The 23,245-nt window shown below is 50.3% G+C and overlaps 1 protein-coding gene across 6 annotated transcripts; it reads left to right on the top strand.

The window, feature by feature from the left end:
• The first annotated feature begins 1,511 nt into the window (after positions 1–1,511).
• IL12RB1 (interleukin 12 receptor subunit beta 1) lies at positions 1,512–20,744 on the top strand. 6 transcript variants are annotated; one of them, XM_019641772.1, is made up of 17 exons: positions 1,513–1,529; positions 3,401–3,556; positions 4,387–4,449; positions 5,325–5,451; positions 5,928–6,097; positions 7,312–7,451; positions 9,707–9,740; positions 10,160–10,297; positions 11,026–11,108; positions 11,982–12,219; positions 15,635–15,802; positions 16,504–16,641; positions 16,983–17,138; positions 17,512–17,625; positions 18,508–18,613; positions 18,935–19,016; positions 19,730–20,744. In XM_019641772.1, the coding sequence occupies exons 1-17, from the start codon at positions 1,526–1,528 to the stop codon at positions 20,048–20,050; spliced, it is 2,238 nt and encodes a 745-aa protein (XP_019497317.1). In that variant the 5' UTR covers positions 1,513–1,525; the 3' UTR covers positions 20,051–20,744. The 6 variants fall into 6 exon arrangements, with proteins under 6 accessions (XP_019497320.1, XP_019497319.1, XP_019497317.1 ...); XM_019641770.1 differs by having other exon boundaries at positions 1,514–1,529; positions 17,491–17,625; XM_019641771.1 differs by having other exon boundaries at positions 1,515–1,529; positions 17,491–17,625; positions 18,511–18,613.
• The last annotated feature ends 2,501 nt before the right edge of the window (positions 20,745–23,245 follow it).

Raw genomic sequence — 23,245 nt, 5'->3', positions numbered from 1 at the left:
CTTTATTGACTGACTGAATAACTGAATGAATGCAATTTTTCCATGGTGTATCTTTCAAAATCCTATGCAGGGCCGGCCGAGTGGCGCGTTGGTTAAGAGCTGGCTTGGGATGCCAGAGGGCCCCGGTTCGGATCCCACATATGAGGGCCAGTGACACTGCCCTCTACAGCTAAGATGCTGAACAACAGCTCAACCTGGAGCTGGGCTGCCATGAGTAGCCCCTGCTGCAGTGGGTTGCCATGGGCTACCATGTGTAGCCAGAAGCCAGCGTGAGCGACCAGCAGCCACCATGAGTGACCATCCAGAAGCCGGCGATTGATCTGCCTCGCCCGGGAAGAGCGCAATGATGGTGCCAAGTTGGGCCAGTGAAGCAACGTCCTCCACAACTAGACTGAAGAATAAAAGGACAGCAACTTGTCTGTTCCCCTTCCCCCAATTCCCCAGCACTGTTCCCATCCCCCAATTCCCCAATAAAAATCTTTAAAAAAAGAAAACCAAAAAAATCCTATGAATCCTTCAAAATCCTATGCATACTTCATAATCCACTTCATATTCTCTTTGAGAAGCATCAGAGAACATTTATTGAAGGAATAAATAGATTTCTTTCTTGTGAACTTCTACACATTTATAAAAACTCTCCTCAGATGTTTCCATAAGGGGCATGAAGGAGTGTGATTGTTGAACGAATGAATGAATGAATTTTTTTCTTAGTAACCTTCTATGTATTCTTTAAAACATCCTTAAATGATCCTCTGCAGGCATGAGAAAGTCCTGGTTGAGGGAATAAAATATGTTCTTACTGGCGAATGATACCTAGTAATGTTTGTTAAATAAATTAATAGATTTTCTCCTTGCTAACTCTTACTCATCCTTGAACATCCTCTTTAGATGCTCCTCAGGAGCAGCAGGGTTTCTTGCCCACATGGAGATAAGTAAGCTTAGCTCTCAGACTGAAGGTCACGCTCCTGTGGAAGAAAGCAGAAGCGAGCGGGTGGAGAAGCTCTGTGGTTCCTCCTGTCAGCATTTCCGATTTCCGGGGGGAGGGGGGGAGGGGAGGTTGTTGTAACCCGATCCTTCCTGACTCTCCCTCCCCCCCCCAGTTTGTGGGGCATCTGAAAATGGGGCAGCCCTGAGGGCGTATCCCAGCTGTATTTCTGGGGCAGCTGGGAGGAGCCAAAAAGGGCCTTGGTGGGGGGGGCTTCCTGACATAGGCAGCAGGCAGGCCAAGGGAGGTGGGTGTGCAAAGACTGCACGGGGTAGGTTGGCTGCGTGAACCTCAGGGTGAGCCTTGGACTGTGATCTCAATAAGAGTAGAAACATCACCTCACGTGTGGCTGGGGTCCTGCCCACACACCCACCATGGCTCCCCTGTGCTCTTGGATGAAAGCCCAGCCCTTCAGCCTGGCACTCAAGGTCCTACCCACCTCACCACCTTCACCTTGCTCACAGAGCCCCAGCCCTGCCATATTCATCTTGGTGTTCCCCAAAGCCTATTCCCTGATGTTTGCTTCTGCTGTGCCTTCTGATGGGTAAGCCCTGTCGTTCTATAAATCAAAAGCTCCCTTCTCTGGACAGTCCTCCCTGCTGCCCTATGGAACACCCTCAGACTCTGCCCTTTCCTGCACCCAACCCTGACCCCAAGGAGCCAGGGACATCTATGCCCAGCTCAGGGAGGCTGCCCCCCAATCACCTCTCTTCTTCCCTCAATGTTTTTCCAGCAGCTGCTCTGATGTTGGGGGGATGGGAAAGAGGTGTGACAAGAGCAGAGGCCACCGAGATGGGGGCGGGGGTGGGGTGGGGTGGGGGGTGTCCCGAAACAATGACTATCAGACTGGCTCTCTGGTAGGCAGCATCCACCAGGAGCCAAGCTCTCCTTATCCTCACTATAGCTCATTGTGCAGCTAGGGAAGCTGAGGCCTGGCCTCCCAACCCAACCTTTGTAAGGTAGGCGGGGGTGCATTCCTTGAGCATGGGCTTTATTCCTGAAGGGGCAAATCTTGGCCCTACTGGTGGGCTGCCTCAGGGTTTGAATTCATCTCTTCACCTCCAGCCCAGGCCTCAAGTGGTCAGGACACCCCTGGGCTCAGTTTCATCATCTGTGAAATGGGGCACGTGATGGCATCTCCTGGCGTGGGAAGTTTCAGGATCGTTGAGAGGGGGCCATGGGTTTGCCCCTGTCTCCAACCATCTCTTCCATCTTTATGTTTCTCTCAATCTCTGTCTCTGTCTCTGCCCCTTCCCAAGGCCTCACACATCAGACCCGAAACCTATTCCACCCCCTGGCCTAGCCTGGGCCCTGCGGTGCTGCTGGTGAAGGCTGCTCTGTGTGGGGTCACAGGGTCCCCGTCCCCACCGTGCCAGGCTTGGAATACTGCCTCTTTGTTCCCGTGGCTCTGACCTCATGGCCCGCTGAACGCCTGACCCTGGCTGGCCCAGCTACCCCCCAAGACTGGGATCCTGCATCTGTTCAGAGGAGGGGCCTCCTTCCTGCCCACCTGGGCTTCAGTTTCCCCAGATGCTGTCTCCCAGCAGAGACTTCACCCTGCTCCTCAGTTTCATGAACTTTTTTTTTAGGTGAAAATCACATAACATGAAACAAGCCATTCTAAAATGTACAATTCAGTGGCATTTAGCACATTCACTATGTTGTGTAATCAGCACCTCTATCTAGTTCCAGAACATTTCATCACCACAAAAGGACACCCCTTATCTTCATGAGCAGTCACTCCCCATCCTTCCTCCCCCAGCCCCCTGACAACCACTAATCTGCTTGCTGTCTCTATGAATTTGCCTGTTCTGGGCATTTCATATCAATGGGATCATGCAAGATGTGGTGTTATGTATCTGGATTCTCTCACTCAGCATCATGTTTTTGAGGTTCATCCACATTGTAGCATGAATCTTCTCCGTGGATATTTTGGGCCTTTGTTGACAGTGGGAAGAGAGGGTGAGACACTGAGACCCCCAGAGGTTGAGAAACAGAGAAAAGACTAATTTGAGTCTAAAGGAAGCAAGGAGACTCTTTAGGAATTGGGACCCAGCTGGAGTTTGGGAAATGGGGAGGTGGGCATTTTGCAGGGCTTAGCATACAGCAAGCACCTCATAACAATTTGTTGGGAGAGTGACCTCAGACATCCAAGAACCTCCTGAGTCTCAGAGAGCTAGAGATTCAGCCAAGGGCACAGAGCCCCAGGCCACACATGGTGTCCAGCTTGGGTCTGGGACCAGCAGAGTTGACCCTCAGACCTAGGGTCTGGGTCTGACTTGTCCCGTGGGTGAATCTGTGGCTGAGATGAGGCCACGATTATCACTCAGCTGACTTCCTGGGTTTCTCTTTCACTTTGACTTGCCCAGGAGGGGCCATGAAACCTAACTTTTTTTTTTTTTTTAATCTCTTTAGTCTTTTTTGCTCAGCTTCAACGTGTTCTGAGGCACTTGAAACCTCACTGGCAGCTCAGAAGCTTGTCTGGGGCCACAGGCCTTGGCATGGACCTAACGGGGCAGCCAGTGGCCAGGCTGGTCCCTCTCCTCCTCCTCCTGCTCCCTGAGAAGGGCGGTGAGTCCTCCACCCACCCTGGTGACACGGCTTTTCTTTTTGCTGAGGGACATGTGTATGGAGGGCCCCAGACCGGGGTTCCTGAGTTGGTTTTGTGTCTCTGTACCTGTCTTTCTCTCTCTGTCAAACGGATAATCAGTGATCATGGCTTCTGGGGTCAGACTCGGGCATCTCCCCTCTGGTCTTGATTTTGTCTCATGTGGAATGTGCTGGATCTTTAAATCTTTCCCACTTCCCAGGGTTCAATGAGAAATAGTTAAGGAAGGGATAATGGGCAAATATGTATATAATAGATCTATCTTACATAGTATTATAGATACACTCTCCCTCCATCTTATAGAATGGGATGGAAGGCCCAGCTTCTTATGGATTACTGGGTTTGGACTCTCACCCCAGCTCTGCTGTTGCTGCTGTGTAACCTTTTGCCTCTCTGTGCCTCAGTTTCCTTCTCTGTAAACGGGATTGGCAAGCTTTCAGGGCCTTTGGCTGTCAGGCAGGGCTGGAGATCAGTGACAGAGAGGGGACCAGGGGACCCTGGATTGCTTTGGAGGAGCAGCCAGCCCCAGAGGTTGATGGGTGGGTAGGCGGGTGAATGGGTGGATGGATGGATAGTTGGCTGGATGGATTCACACATGCAAGGATGAGTGGATGGATGGATGGATGGATGGATGGATGGATAGATGAGTGGATTAATGGATGATATGTAGGTGGGTGCATAGATGGGAAAGTGGGTGGGCAGGTAGATGATCACTTCACCAATCCCCAGGCTGAGCCCCTCTCCCCACGCAGTGAAAGGTGGGACTGTCATTATCTCTTCATTATCTTTACAGCTGAAGCCTGTGGTACCAGCAGGTGCTGTTTTCAGGACCCGCCATATCAGGATGCAGACTCAGGTTGGGGCAGTTCTCCACTGTGGGGTGGGGTTTGTGCTGGGCTCTGATTGATAAATCCCAAGCAGCTCCTTCCTCAGCTTCCTCCTGCCCATCCAAAGATTTGGGCTCCCCTGGGGTCTTGGGAGCTCCAACCCAAGCTCCAGTGTCCTGACGCAGTCACCCTCTCTGAGCCTTGTCTCCTCCCTAGCAGGGTCGTGGGGATGGTGTCTGCGTCTGTTTAGATTAGCCAGCACATGGGGCCAAGTAGCTGTTATATATTTAGAATTTTTAATTCCTCCTCCCCCAGGCAGACATTGCTGGAACATTTAGGCCTGTAATGCACCCCACTAAGGATCTGCCACTGAGTAGGCATGTCTTCCATTCTTTTGTTCAAGAAATATTTACTGAGCATTCACTATGTGCACACACAATCCTAGACATGAAGGAATCAGCTGTAAGCTCAGCTGTCCTCCTGGGGTCACAGCTGCATGTGGGAGGTGGATAACAGACAAATAAATGCTTATACTGCCTGTGATGATGTGCACATCATCACAGGGTGGAGGATGAAGTGGGAGGGGGCTGCTTCTGTTTGGCTGGCAGTGAAGGAGGTGACACTGAAGAAGAAACTAGAATGTCAAGATCTGGGGGAAGGGCACTGCAAAGGCCCTGAGGTAAGAGTGAATCTGATGTGTTTGAGGACCCATGAGGAGGCTGATGTGGCTGCAGCAGGGGGAGCCTGGGAGATGGCCAGAGACAGGTGGGAAGAGCACAGCAGGGTGCTAAGAGCCATTCAGGCTGCAGTGACATTGGATTATATTAAGTGTCACAAAGATTTATTCAAGGGTGTGTCAGCGGGGCGATTCCTCCCCTACTCTGGTCTGTTCTCAAACTTCCAGGATCTCCTCCAGGCTCAGCCTCGGGCCCCAGAGACCTGAACTGCTACCGGATTTTTGGTGCCGATTATGAATGCTCCTGGGAGTATGAGGGCCCTGCAGCTGGGGTCAGCCACTTCTTGAGGTGCTGGTGAGGACCCCTTCCCAGATCCCAAACATTCACCCACCATGCTGCTGTTGCTCCTGACCACGTATTCCTGACCTTAGATGTGTGATCGCAGCCCTGGGCCTCAGTTTCTCAACTGAGCAGGGAGGGTGGAACTCTGTGTTGTGGGAGGTTCAACATGGCTGGACATCCAGGTTGGGCAGCAGTTAGGGTCCCTCTAGTCCTTCTTTCATCCTCACCCTCTCACTTATTTGTTCATCCATTCATCCATTCATCCATCCACTCATTTCTTCCTTCCCTCTGTAGCAGCTCATGTTGAAAGATTTGGGGTCTCCCAAGCTCCTCAGTCCTAGACTGATCCCCAAAAAACCCCAGACTGGGGAGGGGGAGTCAAAGGGGCAAAGAAGGATGCAGGACTGTGATGCACACTGTCTGCTGTGGCTGCTGAGACATTATGGGGCCCACTAGGACCTCAGATTCAGCACTACTTCTTCCCTCAGCCTCGGGCCTAGGCGCTGCTGCTACTTCGCTGCAGGCTCAGCCACCAAGCTGCAGTTCTCTGACCAGGATGGTGTATCTGTGCTCTATAATGTCACATTCTGGGTGGAATCCTGGGCTACCAACCGGACGGAGAAGTCACCCGAGGTTACCCTGAAGCTCTACAGCTCTGGTCAGTACTCTGTTTTCCTCCTCCCCTCTGCCACTTCCTCACCCAGAGATGCCTCTGGTCCTCAAGCCTAGACCTGGGTGAATTCTGGGTCCCTGGCTTGAAAATTCACATATCAGACACTGCTGTGTGACTTGGCAGATTCTTTCATGGTCCCCTTACCTATCTCCTACTGCTGGACACTCAGGTTGCTTCTGGTTTGTTCCTGACACTGCAACGGTGCCAGGACCCTGTTGGGTCTTTAAACTCTGTTTGTATGAGTCAACAACATATTGTACATTTAGTGTGTAGTCATTGAGCCGCTACATGCTGGGCCATAGGGGCCAGGGGCAAGGCCAACAGAGATCACAGACTAAGGCTGGGACAAAAGTGAGTGAAGCATCACCTTGGGTACACAATTTTAAGGGGGTGCCAAAAAAAACCCCTCGGTCGTCAATATAAACAACACTCTAAGGCAATATTTTTAAAATTCAAAATTAATGCAAAAAAATCCATGATGAACAAATATCAAAATTTTAAGTAAAGACAGGATCTGACCCTGTGTTTCTACAACGTTGCCTCACACACCTCACCCTAATTTCAGTCCTGCCTCTGCCTCCATGGAGCCCAGATGTGATCAATATACATTATGAGACACTGCTGGGAGGTCAAGAGAGGCCTCCTGCTCAGGCTGAGTCCTAAAACATAAAATGAATCCAGCAGGAAGAAAGGTGGGGAAGTGTGTTCCAAGTGGGAAAGTGTGTTCCAGGTGGGGAAGTGTGTTTCACAGCAAGTGCAAAAGCCCTGAGGTAGAATCAGGCATGGCATGACAAGATGCAGAAAGAATGATACAATAGATGTCTCTCCTTAGCTCAGATTGCTTGAAGTGGGTCTAAAAAATTAGTAAGATTTCCCTAATAGTCCTTCAGAAAAATAGAATCAATTAATTACCCGCTTGTCAGCAACTGACAAAAGTGCTTGTCTTACCACAACCTTGTCAGTAATGGGTGTTAATATTTTAAAGATCACTTCACTAACAGGATCCTGTGTATAAATTTGGACTCTTTGACCCATAGAATCCAAGGCTCAGGTGGGACCTGCAAGGGTGTCCCTGATTCATGTTTGGGGGACTTGGTTGCCTACGCTGACTAGGCGGGGGGGGCAGATTTTATGGGATTTTCAGGACCAACAACTTACACATGACAGCTTCCCCTCCCAACCCCCACCTTTGTTTCCAGTTAAATATGATCCTCCGCCAGGAGCCATCAAAGTGTCAAGGTCAGCAAGGCAGCTGCGCATGGAGTGGGAGACCCCAGCCCGTCAGGATGACGCCGAGGTGCAGTTCCGGCACCGGACACCTGGAAGCCCATGGAAGTTGGTGAGTTTATTCCCCAGGTCAGAAGTGGGCACAGGCCTCTTCCAAATCAGTATCACCATCTCTACATGTATCACCCCTCTCACCTGGCCTCCGGTCTTGCCCCATGTCTAGCTTCTGAGGTCTCTCTAACATGCAGCTCCAACTGTAATGTTCCTTGTTCACACACTCTCCATGGCTCCCTGTTACTCCCAGGAGGGCACCCTGGTCCAGAGCCAGCCTCATGTGTCCTCTGGCGCCCTCCTTGAATGGCTGTCCTACCCATGCCCTGGGTTTCCAGCATCCTTGCCTTTGCACATGAAGTTCTTGCCACCTACTTGCCCCCCTCTCCTTCTGAGCGCATGTGAATACATGAGCACATGTGATCCTGAGCCACCCTCAGGACCCAGCTCAAGAGCCATCTATTCCAGAAAGCTGCCCTTTCACCCATTCCTTCCTCCCTCCCTTCTTTTTTAAAAATTCAGATATAATTGACATATAACATTAGTTTCAGGTGTATAACATAATGATTCAATATTTGTACATACTGCAAAAGATCCCCACAATAAGTCTAGTTATCTTCCAACACCACACAGAGTTACAGATCTTTTTTTCTTGTGATGAAAACTTTTAAGCTCTACTCTCTTAGCAACTTTCAAATATACAATACAGTATTAGTAATTACGTTGCCATGCTGTACATTACATTCTTATGACTTATTTACTTATAACTGGAAGTTTGTATCCTTTGACCACCCTCACCCATTTTGTCTATCCCCCACCCCCAACTCCCTGTCTCTGGCAACAACTAATCTGTTCTCTGTATCTATGAATTTATTTGTTTGTTTGTTTTGTTTTTTTAAATTCCACATATAAGTGAGATCATATGGTATTTGTCTTTCTCAGTCTAACTCATCTCAGCATAATGCCCTCAAAGGTTCATCCGTGATATTACAAATAGCAAGATTTCCTTCTTTTTTTATGGCTGAATAATATTCCATCATATGTACATATATCACATTTTCTTTATCCATTCCTCCATCTATGGACACCTTGGTTGTTTCCATGTCTCAGTTATTGTAAATACTGTTGCAATGAACTTAGAGGTGCATATGTCTTTTCAAGTTAGTGTTTTTGCTTCCTTTAGATAAATTCCCAGGAGTGGAGTCACTGGGTCACAAGGTAGCTCTATTTTTAATTTTCTGAGGAACCTCCATGCTGTTTTCCATAGTGGCTGCACAAATTTACAATCCCACCAACAGTGTGCGAGGGTTCCCTTTTCTCCACATCCTTGCCAGCATTTATCATCTCTTGCCTCTTTGATAATACCCATTCAAACAGATGTGAGGTAGTACCTCACTGTGGTTTTGATTTGCATTTCCCTAATGATTAGTGATGTTGAGCATCTTCTCATGCACCTGCTGGCCATCTGTATGTCTTCTTTGGAAATTAATTATTCTTCAGCTACTATCTATCCCCTGCTCTGTTTCCCCACCACCACAGCCAGACAATCCTGCACCTGCAAGAAACCTCAGCCCTGACCCAGTCCCCAAGGAGCCCCGGTTTGAGAGAGAGGGAGGCCCCCAGCCTCTGAATTGCGTCCAGTTTCCTCCTTGCTCAGACAAGGAGCATCTCAAGGGCAGAGAGTTGCCTCAGCTTTAGCCCCTTCTTTCCTCCAAATGTTGTGTCCCTCTCTGAGCCTCAGTTTCCCATCAGGTGAATGGGTTCAGAGTAATCCGTGGCCCGTGACATGGGACCTCTCTGTATATTTTATTTCCAGCCCCTTAAGCACAATCTGCAGCAGACCCTCTCAGCCCCCTTTGTAGATGAGGAAACTGAGGCTCAGGATGTCGGGGACCTCTCAGGGTCACACAGGGAGCGTGGGGCAGGCTGGGTCCAGGCTCTCCTGATCCCCAACAGTACAGATAGGTTTTGCCTCCTAAAATAATTTTTTTTAATAAGTGTTTAATTTTGGAATAATCTTAGATTTTCGGAAGAGTTACAAAGAAATATAAAGAGCTCCCACAGAACCTTCCCCCAGCTTCCTTCTCATTAATATCTTATATCCACTTCTGAGATGAACAGGATACATCACTATGAACCAAGCTCCGGAGGTTACTGGGTGTCCCCAGCTTTCCCAAGAACGTCCTCTTGTTGCCCTTGGATCCAGTTCAGGATTCCACATTACACTTAGTAAAATAATTTATTAAAATTTCAAAAGAGCCAATATTTTTTCAACACCAAAATGTAAAACAATATATAAATATGGTCTCATCCTAGGGCGACTGCGGACATCAGGATGGTGCTGGCTTCGGTGAGAATAACAATAGCAACAAAAACAGCTGCAGCAACTTAGCATTAACTGAGCACTTACTGTGTGCAAGGCCAGTGCTAAATTCTTTGTATAGCCGTTGTCCCACCTTGTAGTTCAGTAATGGAGTATCCCCACTTCACAGGTGAGGAAATAAAGGTTTGGGGGTGAGAAGCCATAGGCCAAAGTCACATTCCAAGGGATGGCCTTGTCATGACTCAAACCTGGGAAAGGGGAGGAAGAGGGAGATCCTTGAGGCCCCAAGAGGACATGCCCTGGCCTATTTTTGCCGTGTCTTCAGGGCCCACACACAGTTGGCTCTTAGTAAGTGCCAACAACAGCTAAGTGACCTGTGCCATGCCTCATGCACCCCCAAGTATAGGACAGCCCCTTGGTCTGATGTGTGACCTGTTTTTCCCCAGAGTCATGCCTCTGCCCCCTGGAGAGAGACACAGCCCAGGAATTCCAGCTACGGCGACGACGGCGGTGGCTTGGGCCCAGGCCAGGGACCCCAGGAGACCCCTGGAGCAGCTGGAGCAGCTCTGTGTGTGTTCCCCCTGGTGAGAGCGTCCAGAGTCACAGGAATGGGGACAGAGGGTATTAGAACTAAGGCAACAAGTGTTAGAAACAAGGCAGCAGGTGTTCAAAATAAGGTAGTGGGAGAAATTAGTGAAAATTAGTGACAGGTGGCCGTGAGCAAGTTTCACTTTGTAAATTGTGGTGAATTTGTAATCTAAAAAAAACCATTTCTCCATCTTCCTCTCTTTCCATTTGTTTGGTTGGGTTTATTCTTTTAAAGCTGCCCAAGAAGTTGACAGGTGAAAGTGACTGTGTCATGAAGATATTTTCCCAAATGACACAGGAAGCTGGAGCCTGGACAGCTCCAGAGTGGAGATGTGACTCAGGTGGAGGGAGGGATGGGGTGACTGTCAGCATTTGTCCCTAGCCCTGCCAGCTGGGACCTCCTCCTGCCCAAGTGCATATCTGCTGGGAAATAACTCCAAGACTTGTTTTCAGATTTTTCTTTAAATTGTGGTAAAAAACACATAACATAAAATGCACCATTTTACCCATTCTTAAGTGTCCAGTTCCATCGCGTTAAGTATATTCATGTTGTGGAACATTATCTATTATGTTTTCAGATCTGGAAAAGTATTTAAGAACCCATGGAATCCTGTATTAAATGGGAGGGAAGAAAAGGTCCCCAGTCCCCATCCAAGGTCTGAAGGAGGTTGTGAGGAAGGGCACCCCCATCCCCTCTAGAGTCAGTCTTGCTATCTCATGGCAGAAACCCCCCCACAACCTGAGGTGAGGTTCTCGGTGGATCCACTTGGCTCAGATGGGAGGAGGCGAGTGACCCTGCATGGGCAGGTAACAGGGCTATCGCAAGGCTGCAAGGTGGCCTGGGAATGGGGAGGAGGACACAAGAGGCTGGGGTGGGGATGAGGGGGGCGGGGGGAGGTGGTGTGCAAGTGGGAGATGGAGGGAGACAAGACGTGGAGGTGGCAGAGACTGGGAGGACCATGGGTTTAACTCTAAAGGTAATGGGGAACCATGGGAGGTGTGTGTACAGAGGAGGGATATGACTGAACTAGGTGTTCACAGGTTCCTTCTGGCTACCATCAGGGGAACAGATTGTGGGGGAGGGGGGTCTGGTGAATGCTGGAAGACTAGGAAGGGGTCATTTGTGTTGGTCTGGATGGGAGATGATTTCTTTGAAGTCCCCAAAACAACCCATTTAGTACAGTCTAATTAACCCCATGAGGCACAGAGAGAAAATTTCTTGCCTGAGTCAGGAGTAAAACCATGACATATTTCACCCACTGGCTTCACTGTAACCGACTCAGCCAGGTCCCCAGTGGGCCATCACAATAAGTCAACAGGGAAGCTCCTTCACTTCCAAGGTTTACTCTCATTTGAGTTCCTTTTATTAGGAAAAATTTCCAGGCTTGAAGTCACTGGATCCAAAGATGGAAAACTTTTCTTTCCTGGCTCTCAGTATGTTTTCCCAAATTACCGCCCACCCCTGCCCCCTCCCAAAAAACCCAACATGCACTGGAGGTGAATGCCAGTTTTCCAGCAGCCTTGCCAGCATTGGGGTTTATTATTTTTAAAATTTTTGGTGCATGTCATTGGCTGTGGCCTGTGGATGAGTCTGTGTTCATGGGCTGTGCCCTGATGTCAGCCCACAGGGACAATGAACATGTTCAGGTCTCCATAAGCCATCTCTCCCACTCATGACAGCTGCCCCAGCTCCAACTTCCAGAAGGCTGCCGTGGGCCCAAGTCTGGCGCAGAGGTGACCTACTACCTCCACCTGCACATGCTATCCTGCCCGTGTAAGGCCCAGGCCAAAAGAACCCTGCGCTGGAAGAAAACGCTTGACCTCTCGGGTGCTGCTTACGACCTGGCTATCATCTCCTGTGATCGCTTCGGCCCAGGCCCCAACCAGTCATGGCACATTCCTGCCCACACGCACAAAGGTGACTCCTCCAGTTGGGGAGGGCCATGGGAGGGCCCCTCAGAGCTGAGCACCTACTCTGAGCCTCAGCTAGACTAGGGAGAGATGGATCAGGCACAACAATTTAAGGAAGTGTCTAATTTATGGGTGTATCAAAGTCAGTAATCAGGATACATAATATTTTAAAAAATTCTCACTGCAAACTACAGCCAAGGCCAACTGCCTGTTTCATAAATAAAGTTTCATTGGGACATGGGTCGGGAAAAGGGTGTGGCAAGTGAGGCAGGGTCATGCAAGTACAGGGTTGATTCTATCTTCACTTAAAATCTTGATACTTTGTTCAACATATATGTATATACACACACATATTAAATATATACATATATTTATATATAAAATAAAAATATTTATATTTATGTATATATGTATGAGGTATGATCAAAACTATGGTGAATGTCTAAATTTTAAAAATTTATCACAGTAAAAGACACATTGCCATCAATCCCCCTCAAAATACTCTTCCTCACTTTGAACACACTTATCCCATCATTCTTGCCACTTTCTGAAGCAATTCTGGAAGTCCTCTTTTTTGTCTTTAGTTGCACTGTCTTGGCTGCCTCACCATCCTGAATCATTTTGACTTTGGGGAAGAGCCAGAAGTCACACGGTGCCAGATCCGGTGAATAAGGTGGGTGAGGACACACCATAATGTTTTTATTTAACAGAAATTGCCACATACCAGAAGCAGTGTGTGATACAGAGCATTGTCATGATGGAGGATGATTTATGGCATGCTTTAAAACACATCTTCTCTCAACTCACACACCCGACTGACTGCACCAAACAAGTTGAAACTTGTCACACTGTTATTTAGGCTCGATGTGCAGTTTCCCATATTGAAGATGCCTGCCTTTCCATTAGATGGCATTCGGCGGCAGCATTCACTGTATTTTTTTTTAAGGCAAATACATTTTTGTTGTTGTTTAATTTTATTGGGGATTTAGAGGAGAGGAACAGCGTTGGGGAACCCGGGAAGGGGAACAGACAAGTTGCTGTCCTTTTGTTCTTCAGTCTAGTTGTGGAGGATGTCGCTTCACTGGCCCATGTTGGTATTATCATTGTGCTCTTCCTGGGTGAGGCAGATCGGTCGCAGGCTACTGAACTGCCTCTCACGGTGGCTTTTGGCAGCTCACGCTGGCTGCCGGCCACTCACACCAGCTGCCAGCCACTCACGGTAGCTTATAGCAGCCCACTGCAGCTCCACTGCAGCCTACGCCGTCACCAGTGACTCACAGCAGCCCAGCTCCAGGTTGAGCTGTTGTTCACCATCTTAGCTGTAGAGAGTGTGGTGTCACTGGCCCTAATGTGGGATCTGAACAAGGGCCCTGCTGCAAAGAGCTGGCATCCCAGGCCAATTCTTTACCAACGTGCCATTCGGCCAGCCCTCACCATATCTTTTTATCACAATGGATCACACATTGCATCTGGTAGGGCAATTTCTGTCAAATAAAAACTTTACGGTGTGTCCTCATCTACCTTATTCACTGGATTTGGCACCATGGGACTTCTGTCTCTTCCCCAAAGTCAAAATGACCATGAAAGGTAAACGTTTTGAATCGATTCAGGACATCGAGGCAGCCACAACAGCGCAACTAAAGACACTCACGAAAGAGAACTTCCAGAACCGCTTCAGAAAGTAGAAAGTGGCAAGAATGATGGGATAAGTGTGTTCAAAGACAGGGGGAATATTTTGAGGGGGATTAATGGCAGTGTGTCTTTTACTGTAATACATTTTTAAAATTTAAACATTCACCATATTGTTTGATCGCACCTCGTATGTACTGGGGGTGCCAAAAAATGTATACAAATGGATACTTTGGTCAACATTGCTCAAGCAGTAGTTCACTGTAATCAGAAGTGTCTGGACACTGATGGTAACCACTTTGAGCACCTCTTGTAATTGCAGAAGTCAAACATGACTTGTAGTTATCTTTTATTATTGGTATATATTATTACTATTTTAATAGTTTTTTTCCTTTCTTAAAATGTGTATATGTTTTTTGACACCCTCTGTATACACACATGTATATTTTATCAAGTTGAAATTCACATAACAAAATTAACCATTTTAACGTGTGCAATCCAGTGGCATTTAGTGAATTCACAATGTTCAGCCACTACCTCTAATTCCAGAACATTTCTGTCACCTCCAAATGAAACTCCATCCTCATTGGCAGTCACTCCCCATTCCTCCTCCCTGCCGGGCCCCTAACAACCACTAATCTACTTTCTGTCTCTATGGATTTGCCTGTTCTGGACATTTCACATAAATGGAATCACACACTGTGTGGTCTTTTGTATCTGGCTTATCTCACTCAGTATCATGTGTTCAAGGTTTATCCATATTGTAGTGTGTGCCAGTGGCTCAGTACTTTTTATGACTGAGTAATATTCCATTGTGAGGATGGACCACATTTTATCTGTTTATCCACTGATCTACATTTTAGCAATTATAAATAGTGCTCATCACATATTTTTGCACTAATTTGATTTTTAAAAAATATTTCATTGAGGCAGTGTTTATCTTGATGATTGAGTTCTCCTCACCTTGAATTTTGTGCATGAGATGAGTGCCTCACTTGTCTCACCTGGTCCTGGTCCTGGTCCTGCTGAGCACCCAACAATCCTGCAAGGGCAGGGCTGCTACGATGATGCCCGTTTCAGAGCTGAGACAATGGAGGCTCAAACAGGTGAAGCCACTTGCCAAGGTGGCACAGCAGTGAGTCTGCCAGTCCCTGGCCTGGTTTGGGCCATGGCCTCACTGTATGACATTGGGCTAGTGGCTTTCTCTCTCTGAGCCTCAGTTTCTGTATCATTGGGGTAATCATTGTCCCACTGCATAGTAAAGTGGTGTCTGTAAAGTGCTCGGCACTGAACTGGCACATACAGTTGGTGTTCAGTAAATGGTAGTTGTTGTCTCCAGAATTGGAAACAGCACCAACCTCTTTGAGGTTGCTGCAGATGCCTTTGCTCTAGGGAGTGGGAGAGATGTGCCCAGGGGACTGAGTGGGTGCATCCTCGGCTTCTAAACTCTGGTCAGGCACCACCCACTGATGGGTAAGGTGGGTGGGGGTGGCCAGGCATCTGCTCGGGCAAGAGATGCCCACTAAGCTGGTGTAGGGATTGTGTCAGTCCGGGGAGCATTGATGGGGATGAACTGGCAGGGAACCCGTGGTCAGGTTGGGGGAGGACTCACCTCATTCAAACAACCCATCTGTTCCCTCTGTACCCAGTTCCCCACTAGGCAGCCCTCAGTGTGGGGAGACAATCCAGGCCCTATGGGGTAGAGCTGAGCAAGAAGGTGGAGAGGGGCTACAGGACCCTTGTGGTGGGTGGACTGAGGCAGCTGTCCTGATTGCCTCCCTGTCTTCTTCCAGAACTAGGAGCTCTGAATATCAGTGTCAGGGCCAATGGGACCACTATGAGTTGGCCAGCCCCAGCCCCACACCTGACGTACTGCATCGAGTGGCAGCCCCAGGGCCAGGACGGGAGCCCTGCTACCTGCACCCTAACTATGTCCGAAGACTGGAACCCTGCTCGAATTGGTACCATGATGGCACTTGCCCTCTATCTGCCTCTGTGTCCTCCGTTAGAAGTCTTGGTCAGCTCAGACCTCCAGGGACTGTACATGGTATCTGAGGCCCAGAGAGGTCTTGCCACTTGCTTGAATCACTCAGAGGTGGTGACAGCCTAAGACTCAGACCCTCCTCCCCCATGCAAGCTGAAGCCTCCTGCTGGGAACTTGGGGTGTCAGGGCTCAGCCCTGGGCAGATGATACCCAGGCGGGTAATGAGTCTCACATTCCAGGGTGTTTCTTAAACATTCACCCTCGCCAGGGAAGGTGGCAGCTAGCAAGACACTGGTGGCAAATTAATGAGGCCTCTGGAGGAAAAGAGGGAGTGCTATATGGCCCAAACAGCCTCTTATTCTCTCACTTCTTGCCCTGGGCCTGGCTGGGGCCCCAGAAAACCTCAGCCTCAACCTGTCTCTCAAAGAGCTCCCAGCCTGGGAGATAGAGCTGGATACAGATATCCCTGTCCCATGGAATAAGGGCTGGGTTGGAGTGGGTAGGGGCGGGTTAAGGGATGGAACAGAAGGGATCCTGGAGGAGGGGACATTGTTTCAAAAATTTTAAAGCATGAGTAGGAGTGCTCTGGAAGTTCCTGGCAGATGGCACAGCCAGTGCAAAGGTGCAGAGGTGGGAACACAAACTATTAACTGGCCTGGCCCTTGCTGATTCTTCCAGCAACCCACCACTGGAGCCAAGTATCTGGGGCAATGTGGCAGAAGACATGTTACCGCATCACCGTCTTTGCCTCTGCACGCCCAGAGAAGCTCACCTCATGGTCCACCGTCTTGTCTACTTACCACTTTGTGGGAAATGGTGAGTGGCCCAAACCTGCAGGCAGATAACTTCGGGGGAACTCAGCAGTGGTCTTGGAGGTCAGGGGAATGGAATAAGCATTTAGAGGCACCTACTGTGTGTTGGGCCCTGGCCAGAAGCCGGACACATAGAGTCAGCTCAGTTGACTGCTAAGATACCCGGAGAGGCATTGCCCGATTTCATAGATAAGAAAACTGAAGCTCAGAGAGGGGAAGTGACAGGGCCTGAGTGGTAAAGCTGAGATTCTGTGGCCAAGGTTACCTGTGGCCAAGGACAGTTCTGGGCTGGAAGTGCTTAACCAGCGCTGTTAGAATTGACTGTGGCGATGGTGCTGGTTGCAGCCTCGGTGGCAGGGAGCCCACAGCACATGTCGGTAAAGATACTTGGCCTGAACTCGGTCTCTGTGGACTGGATGCCATCCCTGCTGAGCACCTGCCCCGGCATCCTGAAGGAGTATGTCATTCGCCACCGAAATGAGGACAGCGACCAGGTATCTGGTATGTGGGGCAGCACAGGCCTGGCTGGGGAAGGAAAGGGTCTAGGCCTGAGTTACACCTTGCTGTGTGACCTGGGCATCTCACTGCCCCTCTCTGGGCTTGGTTTTCCCACCCATAACACAAGAGAGTTGGACTCAAAGGCCTTGACTGCCCCTTCTAGACACCCAGAGAATGCCAGGTGGGCATTGGCCAAGTGCTCCTGATATGCCAGGTGCATGGATGGCAATCCTCAGGTGTATCAGCAACCTGACTTCCATGGTCTGATAGCTCAGCTGGGAGGGACTGGAAATAACCCACCCCCTGAGCCTGGCCTCCTAGGAGTAAAGGACCCATGGCTGCCTCCTCCCTACAGAGCTGCCCGTGAATTCCACAGAGACCCAGGTCATCCTTGGTGGCTTACAGGCTGGCGCAGCCTACTGCGTGCAGGTGCGAGCAGACACGGCAACACTGAAGGGTGCCTGGAGCCAGCCCCAGCACTTCCGCATGGGTGAGTGGGGGGACAGGGGCAGGGCTTGAGTATGTACTCAGCATGCACTGCCCCATCCCACCTGCATCTGCAAGCAGTCCCGCCCTCCATGCATTGCCCTCAAGAGACAGTCCCTGCCTTCACCAGCTTTGTTTCCTATACCTCCCCTCTTGAGCTTTGTCTCATATTCCTGTGGCCTTGATCATGAGGCCCCCTCTGCCTGGAATGTTTGTTCTCCTTGTCAAACTCTTATTCATCCTTCAGAACAGAGCCCCAAAGCCCCCTCCTCCAGAAAGCCTTCTGTGTTTCCCTCGGGGTGCCCCCCAGCTGTGACTGCCCTTCCTCCATACCTGACACCTTGGGAATGCATGGAGGTGTCTGTGTCTGGCTCTGCCTCCCCCAGCTGGAGGCCCCTGCAAAAGAGGAGGGAGCAGGGGGACTGTTTATTGAGTAAATGAATGAATGCATATGAATGAATGAATGTCTGTTTCTCTCAACACAGAGATAAAGAGGTGGGTTCTATAGTTGGGGTGTATGGCTGTGAGAGATTTGGAAACTAAATGATCCCTGTTCCTGCCATGGTCCCTGACTGTTGTTCTTGCAGTGAATTCTGGTCCCAAGAGAACGAACCAATAAGTCAGTTCTGGTGTGGGTTGGGCAGCCCTGGGTCTAGGGGAGCTACAGAGTCCTGAGCACTTCCTGTGTTCCAGCCTTTGTCCTGCAGTCATGGGGCAGGTGGGTCCTCAGGTCTCCCACTTCACAGAAGAGGAAACTGAGGCATTGTGGGGCCCGCGGTGTGCTAGGGTTAACAGCAAGTTGATGGAGGGTCTGGCCCACCAAGCTCCCTCTTTGTCTATAGGGGGGAGGTATCTCTCCCCTAACCCAAGCTCTCCTGCCCCCAAGAAGTCCAGGTTTTCGAGTTGTCCGATTTGTCCATTTTCCTCGCATCTCTGGGGAGCTTCCTGACCATTCTTCTCCTGGGCGTCCTTGTGTATCTCAGCCTGAACAGGTAATTTGCACCCTCTCCCCGACATGGTTCCCCGACAATAGGGATAGTAACAGTAATAGTAATAACTGCTCACACCAAGTAGGGATTTGTGCCCACTTTACAGATGAGGAAACTGAGGCCCAGATGGTCAGGGCATCCAGCAGTGGGGGAAGAACTGAGATGTGACCACCGGTCTGTCAGATTCCTGCACTCCCTTCCCCTTATCTACATCCTCACTCCCTTTGTAACTTAATGAAGATGAAAAAAAAAATCAGAACAATGAAAGAGTAGAAACAGACAGAAGCACTGCTCCTCTGATTGGCTCCCCTCCCCCTTCCCCAGGGCCTTTCGGCACCTGTGCCCACCACTGCCCACGCCCTGTGCCAGCACTGCTATTGAGTTCCCTGGAAGCCAGGGGAAGCAGGTAAGGGCTTTTTTTCCTAATTCCAAGTCCTGTTTATTGGGTCCGTACTCTGGGCCAAGGCTCTGCTGAGTAACTGCTATGTATTAGCTTATTTTATTCTCCCCCAACCCACTGAGGCAGGGACTCCAAAAACCTGTTCTATTTCATATACAGGAAAGCCGAGGCCCAAAGAGGAACCTCCTGTGGGCCATTTCCTAGCAGCAGAAACAGAACTCAGAGTGGTTTCAACCCAAAGGAAGTCTAATGGAAAAAAATCCCGGGGTGGTGAACTTCAGGCATGGTTGGATGCAGGAACTAGGGATCCATCTCTCTATATTGCTGTCCTTTCTATAGGATCCTCTCCCAGGCAGGCTCAGCCTTCCCACATGGAAGAGGATGTCCATTTTCCCCATTAACTGGAGCAAAACTCTCAGGGTCATCACTGATTGGCCCAGCATGGATCACATGCCCATCCCTGAGCCTATGGCAGAAACCAGGCTGGAGTGATCTGATTGGCTGGGCTAGGGTCATATGCCTGATCATGTCAACTAAGAGAAAAGCAGGGACAATTTCCCAAAGAGAACTGGGTGTGGGGGGGGAAGCCTTCCAATGGATCCTCAAATTGGTCTCAAGATTTTAGAGAATTTAGCCAGTAGGGACCTGGTCCATGCCATCCTTGTAGGGATGGGAAATAGGTCCCCGCCCACAGCCTTGGCCCCACCCTCCCTCTCCAGGCTTGGCAGTGGACCAGCTCAGCAGACTTCCTGGAGGAGGAGGAGGAAGAAGCCCTGGTGGTGACCATGCCCTGGGACAAAGGCAAGGGGCCTGACCTGGACACACCTGGGTCTCTCAAGGACAAGATGGAGCTGCCTCCGAGTGCCCCTGAGCCAGCCATAGACACAGAGCTGCCCTTGGAGGAGAGGAGACAGGTGCAAGGATACCCTGAGGCGGGGGCTCTGTGGCCTAGGGAGCAGGACAGTCTGGAGGGCAGCCCTGCCCAGGCAGCTGGACTGCCACTGCTCCTGGAAGACCTAATGCAGAGCCCCAGGTCCTGAGGGAGAAAAGGGAATGTCCACCTCATCTTATGGACAGGAAGACTGACGATCGCAATTATGGTGACTGGTGATTATGTGCTGATTGCACACCTAGCCTGTTCCATGCAGTCTCTCACATGATGTCTGAGGTACATGGATATCCTATTTTACAGATGTGACCACTGAAGTGCAGAGAGGGTGAGTGGCTCGCCTGAAGCCACACAGCACAGGGGGAGTTAAACTCCGGCCAAGTGACCCAGATCCCATTTCTACCTCCCAGCCTCTGCCACCATTGCACCCCCCCACCCCCCCGCCACTTTGTCCAGTACCTGTTGCAATATGACCTGTGAGGGGAATCTTAGAAACCGCCATGAAACAGAAGCTGCTACAATACATCAGGCTGGGCCTGACATCTTGGGCAGGGACAGGCACCGTCATTGGCCTGTTGGGGTGAGGCTAAGCTGATCCCAGAACCCTGGGCTGGGTGTTCTGTCCCAGCAGCACTGGAATGGGGAGTCTGGGAGCTCTCCCCTACACTGCAGGGTTTCCAGGCTTAGATGATCTAGGGCTGTAACATTCCTGGGGAGATGAACGCCTCTCCCCAGCCTCAGTCTCCTCCCCTGTAAGATGCAGGTGATAATGTTGACTCCTCATAGAGCTGTTAGGGGGTCTAAGCCTTAATAAATGAGCCTTCTCTTTGGTGTCTTTTCCCTGGCTGAAGCCTGAATTCCTGCTCAAAATCCCCAAATAGGAGCCTGAGCTTTCATCCATTCATTCATTCCACATACATTTATTAATCTCCCTTTCCGGGCTCCTCCAAGAACACCCATTCTGAGAGAGACACAGATGGATGATCACTCTGCAAAGTCAGGACTGGGCAGGGGAAAGGACGGCCGCAGGGGGAGTGAGGCTGGGTCCCCCACCCCCCATAATAGGAGCCTTAGTTGCCCCCCGGCCCCACCCCTCCCAGGGGTCGGTCTGCTCTCCTCCATGGGCTCAGGCCGGGACTTGGGGTTCCTCCCTCATTCTCACACTCAAACCCCGGCAGCCAGACCCATGTCTCCCACCCCTATACACACCCTGAATCCGCTGCTTCCAGCCCCATTCCCCGCCTTCGTTCCTTCTATCCTAAAATGAGTTGTCGCAGATTCCTGTTAGGGCCACCAGGTGGTAGCAGCGACGCGTGTCTCCCAGGCCTAGCCCTCTCTGCCCCCGCCCGCCTCCCACGGAGTTTGCAAAACAGAGAACTTTTTAAAACCGGGTGGGGGGCAGAGATAAAAACTCAGAACCACTGAATTTTATGGCAAAAGAAGATGAAGCCTCTGGGTGAAGGCAGTCAGGAAGCCGGTAAGGCCTGTAGGGGAGAGGATTCAGGCCCCGCTGCTTTGGGGAGGGGGGAGGGGCTCAATTTCCCATCTATACGTCTAGATGGGTGATACAGAAGCCTTAGCCTCGGCGCTCCAGCTACATGTGGTTGCTCACTGTTTCCACCCTTGGATTTGCCACCTCCCAGCTTTTGCACAAACCGTGCCCTCCACCAGGCATGCCCTCGCCTGGAGGGTCCCCCTCGCCTGGAGGGTCCCCCTCTTCATTCCTTAGGGGTGGGCTCTAGATTGAGAAGGTGGCCAGGACAGTGGCAAGGCCAAGTGGACAGACAGGAGAGGATGCTAGGTTAGCAGCCTCATGAGAAAGACCTGGGTGACTTGACTCCCCTCAAGTCCAGAACCCTCCATCCCTACCCCCCACATTGGAGACCCAGGGAGCCAAATGACCCCATGCGGGCATTCCCACCCTTGGGCCCACACAGTAGCACAAGACCCAGTTTGGTGGCCCCTGGAGTTGGCTAAACACTTACCCCTAGGCACAGCCCTCTGGATCCAAGAAGCAGGAGTTAGATGTTTGAGCCTTGCCTGGAACTCTTGCTGAAGTGAATGGGAAAAGGGACACCCTGCTTCCATGGGGAAAGACTGAGCCTGCCTCGGGGAGAAGGCTGCAGGGGGAACAGCAGGAGAGAGAGAGAGAGAGAGAGAGAGAGAGAGAGAGAGAGAGAGAGAGATGGATCCTTAGTCCCTGGATCCAGCCATGCCTGAAATCCACCACCCTGGGATATTTTTTTTTGTTTGTATTTTTTCATTGGGTTCCCTTTTTGTTAAAGCCAATTTTAGTTCTGTTTCTGCTGCTAGGAAATGGCCCACAGGAGGTTCCTCTCTGAGCCTCTGCTTGCCCATCTATATAATATGAAGGAGTTCAGGGCACTGATTGCTGTTGCTACCTCAGTGGGTTGGGCAACCCTGTTTAGCAGAGCCCTGGCCCAGTGTTTACTGAGCACCTGCTGTGTACTTATTACCCTGGATTCCTCTGAGTGTTAATCCCTCAGGTCCTCCCAGCAGCACTAGGAGCCAAGATTATGGTAGACCTCATTTCATTCAGGAAGTCAGTGTTGAGCACCTACTGTCTACCAAGCCCTGTCCTGCACAGGTCCCATCATGAGGGGCTCCTGGTTGGGTGGCGAAGGCAGATGGTAATCTAATCATGATACAGACTTACAATAAACCTTAGGAAAGTGACAAGTTAAAGTGTGAAAAATGGGGGTGAGGGAAGACTTCTTGGAAGAGGTGTGCTAGGGCCAAGATGGTGAAGAGAGGCTAGAAAAGCAAAAGCAAAGGTCCTGAAGCAGGTGTGGTTGGTGGGAATGGGTGAGGGGGAGATAGAGGTCACAGCCCACGGGGCTGGAGACATATAGGTTTATTCTTAGGCTGGGGGTGGGAGTGTCCTGGAGCTAAGGAGTCGAGGCCAGATTTGTGACTTCTCCAGATTCTTCCTGCTCTGGTTCAGCACAGAACAGGTGATTCAGCATTGCTGTCCCTAGTGTTCTGGCTGTAAAATGGGTAAAGTGACCTCTCCAGAGCCCTTGTGCCCTCCTCACCTCCTGTCCTCTATTTCTGTCTTGGGCTGACTTTCCCTCTCTCTTTTTAAAGATTTTATTGGGGAATCGGGGGAGGAGAACAGCGTTGGGGAATCGGGGAAGGGGAACAGACAAGTTGCTGTCCTTTTGTTCTTCAGTCTATTTGTGGAGGACATCGCTTCACTGACCCATGTTGGTATTGTGATCATTGCGCTCTTCCCTGGTGAGGCAGTCACTTGCCGGCCATTGGACGGCTGCTCACGGTGGCTCACGGCAGCTTGCGAAAGCTCATGCCTGCTGCCGGCCAGCCC

Source organism: Hipposideros armiger, unplaced genomic scaffold (genome assembly GCF_001890085.2).
Source record: "Hipposideros armiger isolate ML-2016 unplaced genomic scaffold, ASM189008v1 scaffold_64, whole genome shotgun sequence".
NCBI lineage: Eukaryota > Metazoa > Chordata > Mammalia > Chiroptera > Hipposideridae > Hipposideros > Hipposideros armiger.
Note: the sequence above shows the minus strand (reverse complement) of the source record. Positions and strands in the feature narration are given on the sequence as shown.

Excerpts from the sequence above, each read along its gene's own strand:
- IL12RB1 (XM_019641770.1), top strand. Across the intron at positions 10,298-11,025 it reads CTCTGTGTGTGTTCCCCCTG|AAACCCCCCCACAACCTGAG; the intron begins GTGAGAGCGTCC and ends ATCTCATGGCAG. Across the intron at positions 19,017-19,729 it reads CTGGAAGCCAGGGGAAGCAG|GCTTGGCAGTGGACCAGCTC; the intron begins GTAAGGGCTTTT and ends CTCCCTCTCCAG.